Source organism: Herpailurus yagouaroundi, unplaced genomic scaffold (genome assembly GCF_014898765.1).
Source record: "Herpailurus yagouaroundi ecotype Mexico unplaced genomic scaffold, PumYag 182, whole genome shotgun sequence".
NCBI classification, from domain to species: Eukaryota; Metazoa; Chordata; class Mammalia; order Carnivora; family Felidae; genus Herpailurus; species Herpailurus yagouaroundi.
In genome coordinates, this window is record NW_024412413.1 from 33,892,024 (window position 1) to 33,904,640 (window position 12,617).

Genomic DNA, 12,617 nt, shown 5'->3' on the forward strand with positions numbered 1-12,617 from the left:
ATATATAACAAATAATAAAAGAAGTACTATTACTTTGTTTTGGGTTTATGCTGTATAGGTTAGACTTTGCCATAGGACTCCATTATAATCCTTCATAATTTGGTTTAAAATGTCGAACATTTTGGGGCACCTGGGTGGCTCAGTCAGTTAAGCATCCGACTTCGGCTCAGGTCATGATCTGACGGTGCGTGAGTTTGAGCCCCACGTCGGGCTCTGTGCTGTCAGTCCAGAGCCTGGAGCCTGCTTCAGGTTCTGTGTCTCCCTCTCTCTCTACCCCTCCCCCGCTCACACTCTGTCTCTATCAAAATAATGAATAAATGTTAAATTTTTTTTTAAATGTCCAACATTTTGACTGTTTAAACAAACCACTAAGTGCTTTGCAAAATTACAACACATTCTTTATGTGACTTAATTAATATCTACTCCAATTATACACAACACATTATCATGCTCAAGATCTAGATTTATTTTAAAACATTTAGTCCAATTTATATTAACGCAGAAAAATCACATCCAATAAACCACGATAGTAAGAAGAGACACAATAGTTGTGTACTGTCACATTACCACACAAGTATAACTTGATATTTAAGTGAAGGATTATAAATCACAATCACATATAAATAAAATATTTATCGTCTCAGTAGTAGTAAGAACCTCTTTTGAGTATGTAGGGTCTTCTAGGTTTATTCTCATATAGCTGACGTTTCAGAATGTAAGGGATTTTTCTCTTTATAACTTCTTCCTTTTCATTTTTGTCATTTCCAGCATCAAGAACATCCTCCTGAATTAACTGCAAGAGAGGCAGAATATGAATCAAACTTACATGTGGCATGTCTTTCAGGGTATTTTGCTATATTTCATCTCATTTGCTATTCAGACAGTAAGACATACATGGATAAGATATATGAGGTTTAAGACAATTAAATGTTTTGTCCAAGGACAGATGACTGTCAACTGAGACGGGATGAGAACGTGGTTTTTCTGATTCTCTGTTCAAGGCCATACACTGATACCTCCAACTGAAGCAACATAACTAGTACATCTTCGAGTATGTTTCAGGCTTTAATTTTTGATAGAGAGACTAAAATGTTATGAAAATATATCATAAATCACAACACACATAGAGTTTTGAATTCAGTAAGTCATGTTTGGCCTTAAAAGGCAATAGGATTTTATATTTCTTGAAGTTAATTACTGACTTGTCTTGAAAATCATTCCAAAGATCCATTTCTCAGTCTCAGAGAGAGGACTGTTTGCTCTGCTTAGCTTAGTTGTTGTAGAAATTAACACATGTGAAACAGTAAAGGTCTCTTTAGATTGTGGTGCTTAATAATTAGAAGCAAATTCAGATTCAGTAACGTTAGGGAGTTCATCTCCATGTAGAATCTTACCAAAATCTCATTAAATATGCCACATTCTAACATTAGTTCTGAATACTTCTTTCTGGTATAGTTGTGATTCACAAATTTCAGCTAGCAGAAAATATTTAGAACTCTTCCCAGAATTTTGCGCATAATTTATGTGAAATTAAAAAAAAATGTTCAAGATAAAAATTGTATTTGTACTTGTGATTATCCTCTAAACTTTAGGGTCATTATAAGAAAACTAACAGGAGGTTAAGTTTTTAATTTTAATGCATATGAACTGAATCCTATCACCAAGTACTTTATTTCAACCCACAGCTATTCAGTTTCAGAGAAGGAAAACGAACTACTGTTAGACAACCTAATTTCTTAATTGCATGTTTGTCTGTGAACATAATCTATAATTTGTAGTATGTTCTAAATGATATTATAGTTTTTGTTTTAAATCGCTCAATAACATTTAAAATAGCAAAAGTTCTAATCTTATGAGCACCTGATTTGTGTGTATAATAGTTATTGAGTTGTTGTTGTTTTTAATCCCTGGATAAATAGCACACAATTGACACTTCCCTATGTTAAAATTAGCATTTTTCAAGTTTTATGGACTTAAACAATATTTTGAAGACTAAGTTATTTAGCTGGAATTAGAATTAAGAGATGAGTAGTAAAATTAAACCTAGCTTTTTCGGTCTTTCATCTAGAAAACATCTTTTTGTCTGCAAGTTAGAATAAACACTAGAAGTTCTGTCTTGCATTTCTTCTTTTCCACAAGGTATTTTTGTGATAGTCGTATATAAGGATTGTTATATTAGCAGCAAAGACACCAATGTTGGTGTTAACCCAAAATATAAAAGATGAAGCAAATCTCTCTTAGAGATTAATATGAGAGAAATGGTTTCCTTGTTGGGAAATTTATTTTTTTACTTACCTATTTAAATGTTTATTCAAGAGAGAGAGCGAGGATAAAAGAAAAAGCAGAAAGAGAGAATCTCAAGCAGGCTCTGAGTTATCAGCACAGAGCCCAATATGGGGCTCAAACTCAGAACTCACAAAACATGAACCAAAATCAAGAGTCGGAGGCTCAAGCACCTGAGCCACCCAGGTGCCTCCCCACCTTTGTTGGGAATTTTTTTTTTCTTTAAAGCATTTTCATTTCTGCCGCACCTGGGTGGCTCAGTTGGTTGGACGTCCAACTTTGACTCACGTCTGATCTCACCCTTCATGAGTATGAATCCGGCATAGGGCTCTGTCCTGACAGCTCAGAGCCTGGAGCCCCCTTAAAGATTCTGTCTCCCTCTCTCTCTGACCCTCCCCCACTCTGTGTCTCTCTCTCTCAAAAATAAATAAACATTTAAAAATAAATGAAAAAAATAAAGCATTTCATTTCTCTTTCCCTCCTTCAAAGTAACACATATTCTAAAACCAAAGGCAATAAATCACTAGTATGGCCTTAAATACAACTGACTCATCCACTACTTAAGTGTAGTTGTGTATAATGGATTTGGCTGTCTTGACTGTTAGTGGACCTAATTTAGAGGCTGAAGATGCCTGAAATCCATGTATTCAACTGAAATAGGAATATATACATACATGGATTTTTTCCAGTTTTATCTGCTTAATATATTCAAATACAAATCGAAACTTTGTGTTTTATGTTTTGTGTTTGTTTATAGATAATACACATGACTTCGTGTTTCTAAGAACACATTTTGAGTCCTTAAATTTTGTAGGCACACCACCGCCACAAATTGCCTGAGTATGCCATTCGTTTAAGCACAATAAAAGCATGTGGATCAAATCTGCCTTAGGATATTACTCCCCCCCTTTTAAGACTGAAGTAATAATATTTTGCCAAACTCCAAATATTTGAAGGACACTTTGAAGATCTGAAGGAATGTTAACCTCAACACATGGTTTATTCTTCTTTAATATTTGTAAGTCTTCCTGTTATGATAATGATCGCAGTGAAAAAAAATCAGTACAAATGAGAGCTAACTAGTATAACGATAATTATATTCATATTTTGTTTTTGCTTTACCTCCCAGTGTTGAAAGGCCCTGCTGTGGCAGATTTTTTGGAGCTGGTATATTGTCAACATCGCTTCCAAGCTAAAGCCGTCTAAGGCAGTGGGAAATTTCCTTCTTGTAATAAACTCGTCTTCTTGAAGCTCCCCTGTTTCCTCAGCTTGGCTGTTCAGGTTATTTACAAAACTGCAAACATTTAGAAGGGTCATTTTCCAAGAAGAAACACCTGCTTTATTGGTCTGAAATATAGAAAAAAACAGGTACTTAAAATTTTAAAAAGTAGGTAATTAAATCTTGTGTCATATGGATAAGAAATGAATTTCCATTGTGCGAAGCCATTACATTTTAGGGCCTCATGTTACTCCAGCCTAATAAACACACTGTTATCAGTTTAGTAACTTTACATCGCAGAATTGATTAGTGCCAATTCCTCATACATTCTATTTTTTAAAATGTAATACAGTTATACACAGGCACACATACATAAGCAAAGCAAAAATTTTGAAATAATAGTGAGTGTAAATGTATAAATATATATGTATGCATCACAGATAAAATTTTAAAAATACCAAATTTACCAGAGTTTAGTGTCTAATGGAGCATGGACTATGATGATATTAATAGATTTGCACAATTACAATAATGCAGGATCACTAATCTATTCCATACATTGATAATTCTCATAAACAGCAACACAGCTGATCAATTTATTTATTTTCAAATAATAATATTTTCTAGAATTACTATTTTTTTCTAATAGGATAGGGTCTGAAACCACTATTTTAATCAATAATTTTCCTGTGTGCCAATAGTAATAAACAAGGAAACATAAGGACTTAGGAGAAACTAAATGTGAAATAAGAAAAAATAACAAAAATTGCAAAGGGCATAGATGAAGGAAAGCATACATTTCTCTTAAAGACACACACACACACACACGTACGTGAATGACCACACAACCACGATGGGAAGATTCAATAACAATACTATCATATGTCAACTCTCTCTGAATTATTCCCCAACTGTAATGCAATTGCAAATCAAAGTTCCAATTTGGAAAATATGGGAAGACTGGAATTTGGCGGTAGGGATTTGGCAAAGTAATTATAATGTTAATTTGGAAGTATGAATGTGTGAGCATAAGCAAGAAGATTTGGAAAAATAAAAATGTAATGAGGGGGAACTTACTCTACCAGTTAGTGGAATTTATTTCAAAGACTCAGTAATCAAAGGAGAGAATTAATAAAACAAGAGTAAACATTAAACCCAACAGAAGAAAATATAATATCCCCCAAATTAGTCCAAATACAAATGAGTTTATAGCATACAGCAAAGTTTGCATTTGAAATCCTTGGGACAGTAGGCTATCAGGAAACCTGGACTTACATCTACTTATAACTTTATTGACATATAGTAGTCTAACAATATGCAGATGGGTTAAATATGAGTAAAAATAAAATAATGTGTAAATTATACAGAATTTACTCTATAAACCTAGATTATTAAGCAAATATCCAAACCATGATCCACAAAGAAAAGGATAACTTTAAACACATAAATGTGTAAAACATCTCTGGAAAATTAACAGCCTGAACTAACACCAGAAGCAAGCTATACGGTAAAAGCTGCCACAAATATTAATATCCTTAACACAGGTAGAGCTCTTCAAAAAGAAACTGTTGAATCCACAAATTAAAAAAAAATAATAAAAATAAAAATTTTAAACCTTGGATAAGTGATATAAGTAAACAAGTCACAGATCACTCATCAAAGAAGAAATATGTGGAAAGAACTTGGCCACCATCAGCTCAGAAGACTTTCAAAGGCTAGGTACATTTGTTAGTGTAGTTATAGGGACATGGAGAAACAGACACTTCCTTTTCTAAATATTTGTTGATCTGGGTGTAGATTGTTATAACTTTTTGAAGGATGTACTGCATTAAAATTGAAAACATGCACGCACACCCTTTGATTAAGCTTTTATCCTAAGAACATGCAAATATATGAGTATAAATATATTTACTTGAAAATATTATTATGATATATAATAATGTAATATACAATGGTTTTAACCAGTTTGGAAATACTTTCCACTATGCTCCTTGAATACGATTTTCCAGCCATTGCTTAAACTTTTCTGATATGGGAAACTTAGAGACAACATGCTCCATTATCTGGCAGCAACGCCTTATATCATACCAATTAATGGAATACCTTAATTTTACATTTTCTTCTTCTTTTTATTTTTTAAATGTTTATTTATTTTTGAGAGAGACAGAGTGAGCACAGGGGAGGGGCAGACAGAGAGGGAGACACAGAATCTGTAGCAGGCTCCAGGCTCTGAGCTGACAGCGAGAAACCATGAGATCATGACCTGAGCCGGAGTCCCATGCTTGACTGAGCCCCTAATGGAGGGCTTTCTAAAGTGTACTTCTTAGAACACTAGTTCTGCACTCACTATTTTTAAAAGAGTTCCACTGTCAAGTAAATTGGAAAACTTGAATTTAAAGGAAATGTAAAGATTCCTTGAATGTAGGTATCCTCAGAGCCTTTTACTTGCAAATATTCATTGTAACTTTCTAATGGAGTCAATACAGTGTCAAGAGTTTCCCAAACTAATTTGACCACAGAAAGCTTTATTCATAAAGTCCAGTCAGGCAGGACTAATGTTATCTGATTCTTTCTTTTCCTTCTTTCTTTCTTTCTTTCTTTCTTTCTTTCTTTCTTTCTTCTTTCTTTATTTCTTTCTGAGGAAACTGAATTAATCATCTCATTTCTTTCTGCTAGTTAAAATAGTCACTACATGACTCAATAATACTATTATTTAAAGTCACATTAAAAGCACAGCTGAGAAAGTATGACTGGCTGAAGAATGTGTAAATAGATAGACATCATGTATTTGAGAACATTTTCTGTAAGGTCTCAACCATTTCGTTCAGAAAAATGGTAAAGACTCTCTTTCCTAGAATCAGGCTCTTCTAAGTCCACTTCTTGACTAGTTCCCAACCTCGGGCTCAGTCCTTAATCCACTTAGCCCAATTTTAGCAAGAATCTTGCTGAGCCTGTTTACTGCAAATGCCTCACCCATGGTATCTGATCACCCTAGATATCTGACCAAATATCAGATACTTGATGAAATTTCTGGCCCTAATATCACAATCTTGTGTCTTCTAGCAAGACTCCTTCTAGCCTTAATGTTTCCTCTTATTCCATCCACTGACCCCCACTCTGTTTCTTGGCTATAAAGGCACACTTGCCATTGTTGTATTTGGAGTTGAGCCCAGTCTCTGCAAAACTCCCATTTCAGTAATTCCTCTTGAATAAAGTCTTCTCTATTATGTTTAGCTAGTGTCATGAATAATTTTTCTTTAACAATAAACATTCTTACTTATTACATTATTTTATACAAATGTTTATAATAGACCTAAGCCTATAGATAAGAAATTTAGAATATCATCCCTTCTTTTCAAGATAAGGAAAATGAGAATATTTGTGGTTCTTACTTACCATTACTTGATTTTAACTCTTTAATACTAAATAAGATTCTGGTCAAATTTTTGTTACCTTAATTAAATAGTAGCTAATCCATAAGACGCAGATTTATCCCCTGTAATACACTGAACTCAGATAGTCCAGCAAATTGTGAATTCAAGCATTTCACAGAATTGAAAATAATTAAAGTCATCTGTGGTGAAGCTCTGAAGTTTTAGAGTTGAATACAAAATGTGACGGTTAATAATGGATCCTAGATTCCCACTGTTAGTTCAAAAATATTTATTAAACTCCTACTGTATACAAGGCATTAAATTTGATCATAGGAAATTACAACATTATAGCAGCTTTTTGAGATCCTGAAGAAAACATCCTGTACCAGGTTGTCTTTCTGAATAGAACAATAGGAAAGTACTAGCACTGGTAATAAAGAGAACCCTATTGTGAGAAAAAAAAAATATCTTCCACTTTTTAAGCTTTGGGCTCTCTCTCAACCTTCTGTTGCTTAAGCAAATTTTCACATTAATATTTTAATGTCTAAATAGCTTTACTTCACAAGTGAAATTCTTCACATACTTTATTTTTAAAATGGAAAGAAGAAACCTGAAGCTTTCTGAAGCTGTTCATAATGGAGTTAGTTCTACCAATATCAATTATTATTCTCTTAAATTTTTAAATGTAGTAGTTTAGTTAAAATGCTCATAAGTTTGGGGTTTCATTTGCATAGAATGCTACACACACCAAAAATCAATTGAGTCAAGGAGAAAGAAATGATAGTAGTTCTGTAAAACATAAGGAATGAGCTTTTTGTTCCCATCCTAACAGCAAAATTGAAATAATTATGCTTCTTGGTGCTTTCTCATTATAGACTGTATTTTGCTTATTTCAATTGAAAGGAGGCAATGGGATTCAATTTTCATTCCATGATCTGTTTAGAGACATATTCCAAGATTAAATAAAAGAGAAAAAATTTATTATGCCTGTATTTTTATGTATTTATTTTTTAATTATTATTATCATTATTATTTTTATTTTTGAAGGAGAGAGAGAGACAGAGCATGAGCAGGGGAGGAGCAGAGAGAGAGGGAGACACAGAACTCAAAGCAGGCTCGGCTCGAACTCACAAACCGCGAGATCATGACCTGAGCCGAAGTAGGATGCTCAACCGACTGAGCCACCCAGGCGTCCCACTTATGTATTTCTTTTTAAAAGAAAAACTAACCCACTCCATAAATTGGGAGTGTTTTCCCCTTGCAACTCTAGGGAAGGAATCACAACTCTACTTTCACATTTTCACAAGGTAGCTTTCGGGGATTATTTAGGACTTTGATGTGTCTGTGTAAATTTAGAATTACGGAGGTGACATCTCTACTGTGAAATTAAGTCGTTTCCTAACCTTCCCCATTTTTAAACATAGACGATTTACTTCACTTGTCTTCCTATTTTGGGGTGATATCATTGTCACCATTGCTCTTCTGACTGAGTATTCAACAAAGGATCCATTGTCTTAAGGTTATTATTTGGTTATTGAGGTTTAATGACTAAACTAAATCTGATCATTCCTGATATGAAAGCTACCAAATTAAGAAAATATTTGGTGTCAGTCCATTCAGCTTTTGTAGATCTGGGCAATGGTGAAAATATATGCACTTAAATTTTCCCCAAATGTCTTTTAAGGATCATAGCTGACAATGTATCTTTGTTAGATTTCAGATGATAATACCCCCACACTCCCAAATACTATTTCCCCTTATACCCACATAATTCTACAAATATAATAGGGATTGTTGTACCTGGAATGTGCTCACTCAGTTAAGGAAGAGAAATCTGAAGTACAAGACCTGAGTTGGGGTATTGCTTCAGAAATTAGACAGAACGTCTGAGCACTTACTTTCTTACCATAACATCTGTCGAATCCTCTGCCTTAATATCCTAGGGCTATAACAGTGATTGAACCAGGGGTCTGCCTCAATTCAAAATTTATTTTTCTTTGAGAAACATCTTTTGGTTGAGAACCCGGTTCTCTATTTCTGCCTTTAGATACCCACTAATTGACTCACTCTGGGGAAATCAGCACTGTGTGGTAGCATGGTAATCACGTATATTGTAATTGTGTTTTATTCCTAAGTACAGATTGGAATCTAGGCACCTTGTTTTCAAGACCCCAAGAGAGGAATAAAAGGGTCCAATATACAAAGTCTCAGTTGGTTCAGTAACAGCAATGAGCAGGTGTAGATGACACTTCTGTTATAGGGAGAATGTAAATCTAGGCACGGATTTGATGTAAATGTGAGATCATAAACTCCAACCCTTAAAAATAAGGAAGCAAAGGCAAGCGATGTTAACTAACCCCCTTATTTAAGATCAGATGGTTCATAAGTCACAGTTGCAGGATCAGATCTCCAAGCTTCTGTTTGCCAGTCTATTGATCTTTAGGCTCTACCACATTTCTTTCATGAATTGTCATGAACTTTCATTTTTGATTTAGAACTCCATTTTACTGTTGCCAATATAACAAAAAAGGCTAAAATGTCACTTAGCTTTCATGTATATACTTAACTTGAGGCATACCCTTTGCCATACACGATGTGATAGGAATGGAAACAGGATTCCTTTAAATACATTTTCATCTCCACATAAACAATATGTGACAACTTAATTAAAGTTGCAATATACTGATTGATAGTCACTATAATTTCTGTCCCTGTCACATCAACACCCTTAACTCTTTTGAACTCTAGGAAAATTTTCTGAAAAAGTAAATGCCTGTCTATGAACTTTTTAGTCTTGATGGGAAGTTATTAACTATAGGAAAAGGACACCATGTTTATAATAAGAGCTTACAGGTTTTTCAATCCTTGGTTAAAGAAAAAAAAAAGTTACCTTTGATGTATGCATATTGGTCAATAAATCTGCTTCTAATGCTTTCATTTCCTCTTCTGAATCTGAGTAAAATGAAAACCACATGTTTACTATATAATCATAGATAATTATATTGTAACCTACAGACTTTAGATTAATCTCAAAAAACTAGTCTTAGAGGCTTATTGTTTTCCTATGTATTTACTATCCTTAAAATAATATTCAAAAAATAATTATGGTTTTATTCTGGGCTAACCGGCAGCTAGAATAATAGAAGCACTTATAAGAAGATAAACACTTGATTATATGCCAAGAGAACTATTGATGTATTGAAGTTGTTTAATCACTAAATCTCAGTATTTAAAAAAAAAAAAAGCTGATTATATTATATAAGAGAGATTTCATCAAAAATGCTGGTTAATTTTTGCCAGCAATAGTTTACATATATAGACTATATGCATATTGATATTTTAAACACACTATAATGAAAAGGTGTGTGCAACAGACTTTTTCAAGACAAACCAAAAGGAATTGTTTACTGATGATTTTAGAATAAGAAAGATACTGAGATTTAGTCAACATGAGATGCTGTTTTACAAAACATACTTTGAAAGATACGTTTTTCTACTTTAAATAAGAATTCAGAAATATGTAGTTAGCTATTTAATCACAGGCTATTAAGCAAATTGGTTAAGCAAAAGTGGAGCTGTCCTTCAGTACATGTGTAGTTGTGCTGAAAATGGACTTCTGACGTTTTTTAGGATATCCATTCCAGTTTCCACTGATGAATATATTGCAGAGAGGAAAACTTTAGAGAGTACTATATATAAGCAATAGAAATAAAGTTATAGAACACCATAGCAAGATGACTTAATTCATACTCACTGATCTGTCATCAAACAAAGCAGGGGTTACAATGACTATCTTCCTTGCACTACACACTTTTATTAAAAAGAAGTGTCACACTTAGAGGAACCACTTCTTACATTGCATCTAGGAATTAAATTACACCAGAGATCTTTTTCTCCCCTTTGTTCAAGGCCAAATCTGTTTTTCAAAGGAATGACAAATCCCTTTAGCCATTTATGAGAAATGTACACCAAATTCCCTACAAATTTTGGCTTATTGCATCAAGAAGTTCTAAGACTGAGTGAACACAGTGTTTAATCAATAACCCAGTTTTTCTCATACATTCTCACTATACCTTTAACCTCCTATAATAACTAAAATCATAATTGTAGAAAATTTGCTATTTATATCATGGAAATTTTTGCAAAGCCAGTTCAAGATCTTTTCTAGCGATCAAAAGAAATTAAAGACTTTTCGAAATAACATTTATATCTTCTGCTAGATGTAATTTCATAATTTAAATAAAATCAGCAGGAGTTTGAATTAAACATTTCATGTCATATTTATAAAATATGAAAGTATAAAACAGGTTAAATGATTTTACTGCATTTATTCCCTATGCTTTTTTTCCACTTTGGTGTGATCATTCAATTATTTTTCAAACATTAATTGGAACATATTGCAACATTTCATGTTACTGTTTTAAATTTAAATCTTATTTTCAAGGTAAATTATTGATAGATATTGAGCAGTACATGGTCTCTCAATTATCACATGCAAAACAATCTATAGGTAAATAATTTTTATTAATGTAAACATGCCAATTTTCCAATTACATTTTATATCAACTTAAACAGCATGCAGAAAATTAAATTAATAAGATGCTTATTTGTTACATAGACTATATAAAGTGTATTTTCAAAAAGTACTTAGAATATTTATATGTTTTTTAGAAATAATTTTCTATAAATAATGGTTCATTCATTTACTCATTAAACATCAGTTTTCACTTTGTATCTTAACATACACACACCATTCAGAAAATAATTTTGGGGAGGGAGAAGCCACTGCTTCCTAAGAGATGACTGAGGATGAGAAAAAAGCATTTTGAATGGAATGGATTCTAACTATGGTTTTGCACTTTGACAGGCACTGCCTCTGTACTTCTCATCAGATAGTGACCAGCCTAATTTAAGTTCTACATATTTTTTTTTCCCTACTCTGGTGGTCACATTCCAAAGGGAGAGCATGAAGGGTTTCATTGAAATCTTTTTATTACCTTGCAGATTTAAAAAGAGAAATGAAATCTTTCAGTTTTTGTAATCATAAAGACAGAATGAATATATTCAGTTTCTATCACTAAAAAGCAAATACAGAATAAAGAAGAAGCTCTTCTCTCTGGCTGCATTAACATAAGTAGCAGCACAGTGTAAAAAAAAGAAAAAAAGAAATCACTTCAGGGAATTGTGAAATGCAGCTGCGCTTACCTGAGCACAGACTCCAGGAGCTGAGAGCCAGAAGTATCATGCATACCAGCTGGATTTTCATTGCTGCCATCATCTTGAGCATTCTAGCAAGCCAAGTCCATAAACGTCACAGATGCTCTGAAAGGGGCTTTCTCTAGCTCTTCCTCTGCCTTCAGCTGACTTTGAAAGTGAACTGTGAGAGATGCTTTGGCCATTCCCTATATATACATGTAGAAGGATGATGTCATGATAGTACAGGGATTATCTTTTCAGGATGTGCCCTCCTTCATCTCTACCCCTCCTCTCCTCTCTCCACTTCCTCCTCCCCTTTTCCTTTGTCCCCCCACTCTCCTCCCCCACTTCTGAACTTCAACTGAAAGTGACATCTTCCCTAATTGCTCCGGATTTCTGACGCACAGGAGTCATTCTAAAGCAATTCCATATAGAGTATACTGGAAAAAACTTACAGAATCTCTTTTGCCCCATTTCCTCTCATTCCTGACTCCAAGAAGTTGTTATCTTGATTTTGTGAAGCATGGGATCTGATATTTCTAATA

The 12,617-nt window shown here is 33.6% G+C and overlaps 1 protein-coding gene across 1 annotated transcript; it reads right to left on the bottom strand.

Annotated features, from left to right (window-relative positions):
- Nucleotides 1–445: 445 nt before the first annotated feature.
- On the bottom strand, nucleotides 446–12,326 carry NTS (neurotensin). Its single transcript, XM_040491291.1, has 4 exons — nucleotides 12,082–12,326; nucleotides 9,767–9,828; nucleotides 3,406–3,630; nucleotides 446–793 (listed from the first exon to the last, which is right to left on the bottom strand). Exons 1-4 carry the CDS (start codon nucleotides 12,161–12,163, stop codon nucleotides 641–643), a joined length of 522 nt encoding a protein of 173 aa, XP_040347225.1. The 5' UTR covers nucleotides 12,164–12,326; the 3' UTR covers nucleotides 446–640.
- Nucleotides 12,327–12,617: the final 291 nt, after the last annotated feature.

Coding starts and splice junctions, on each gene's coding strand:
- NTS (XM_040491291.1), bottom strand. CDS start 12,163: ATGCTCAAGATGATGGCAGCAATGAAAATCCAGCTGGTATGCATGATA. Junction 9,829..12,081: donor CTCCTGGAGTCTGTGCTCAG/GTAAGCGCAGCT, acceptor CATTTTACTCAG/ATTCAGAAGAGGAAATGAAA. Junction 794..3,405: donor GGGCCTTTCAACACTGGGAG/GTAAAGCAAAAA, acceptor CCTCTCTTGCAG/TTAATTCAGGAGGATGTTCT.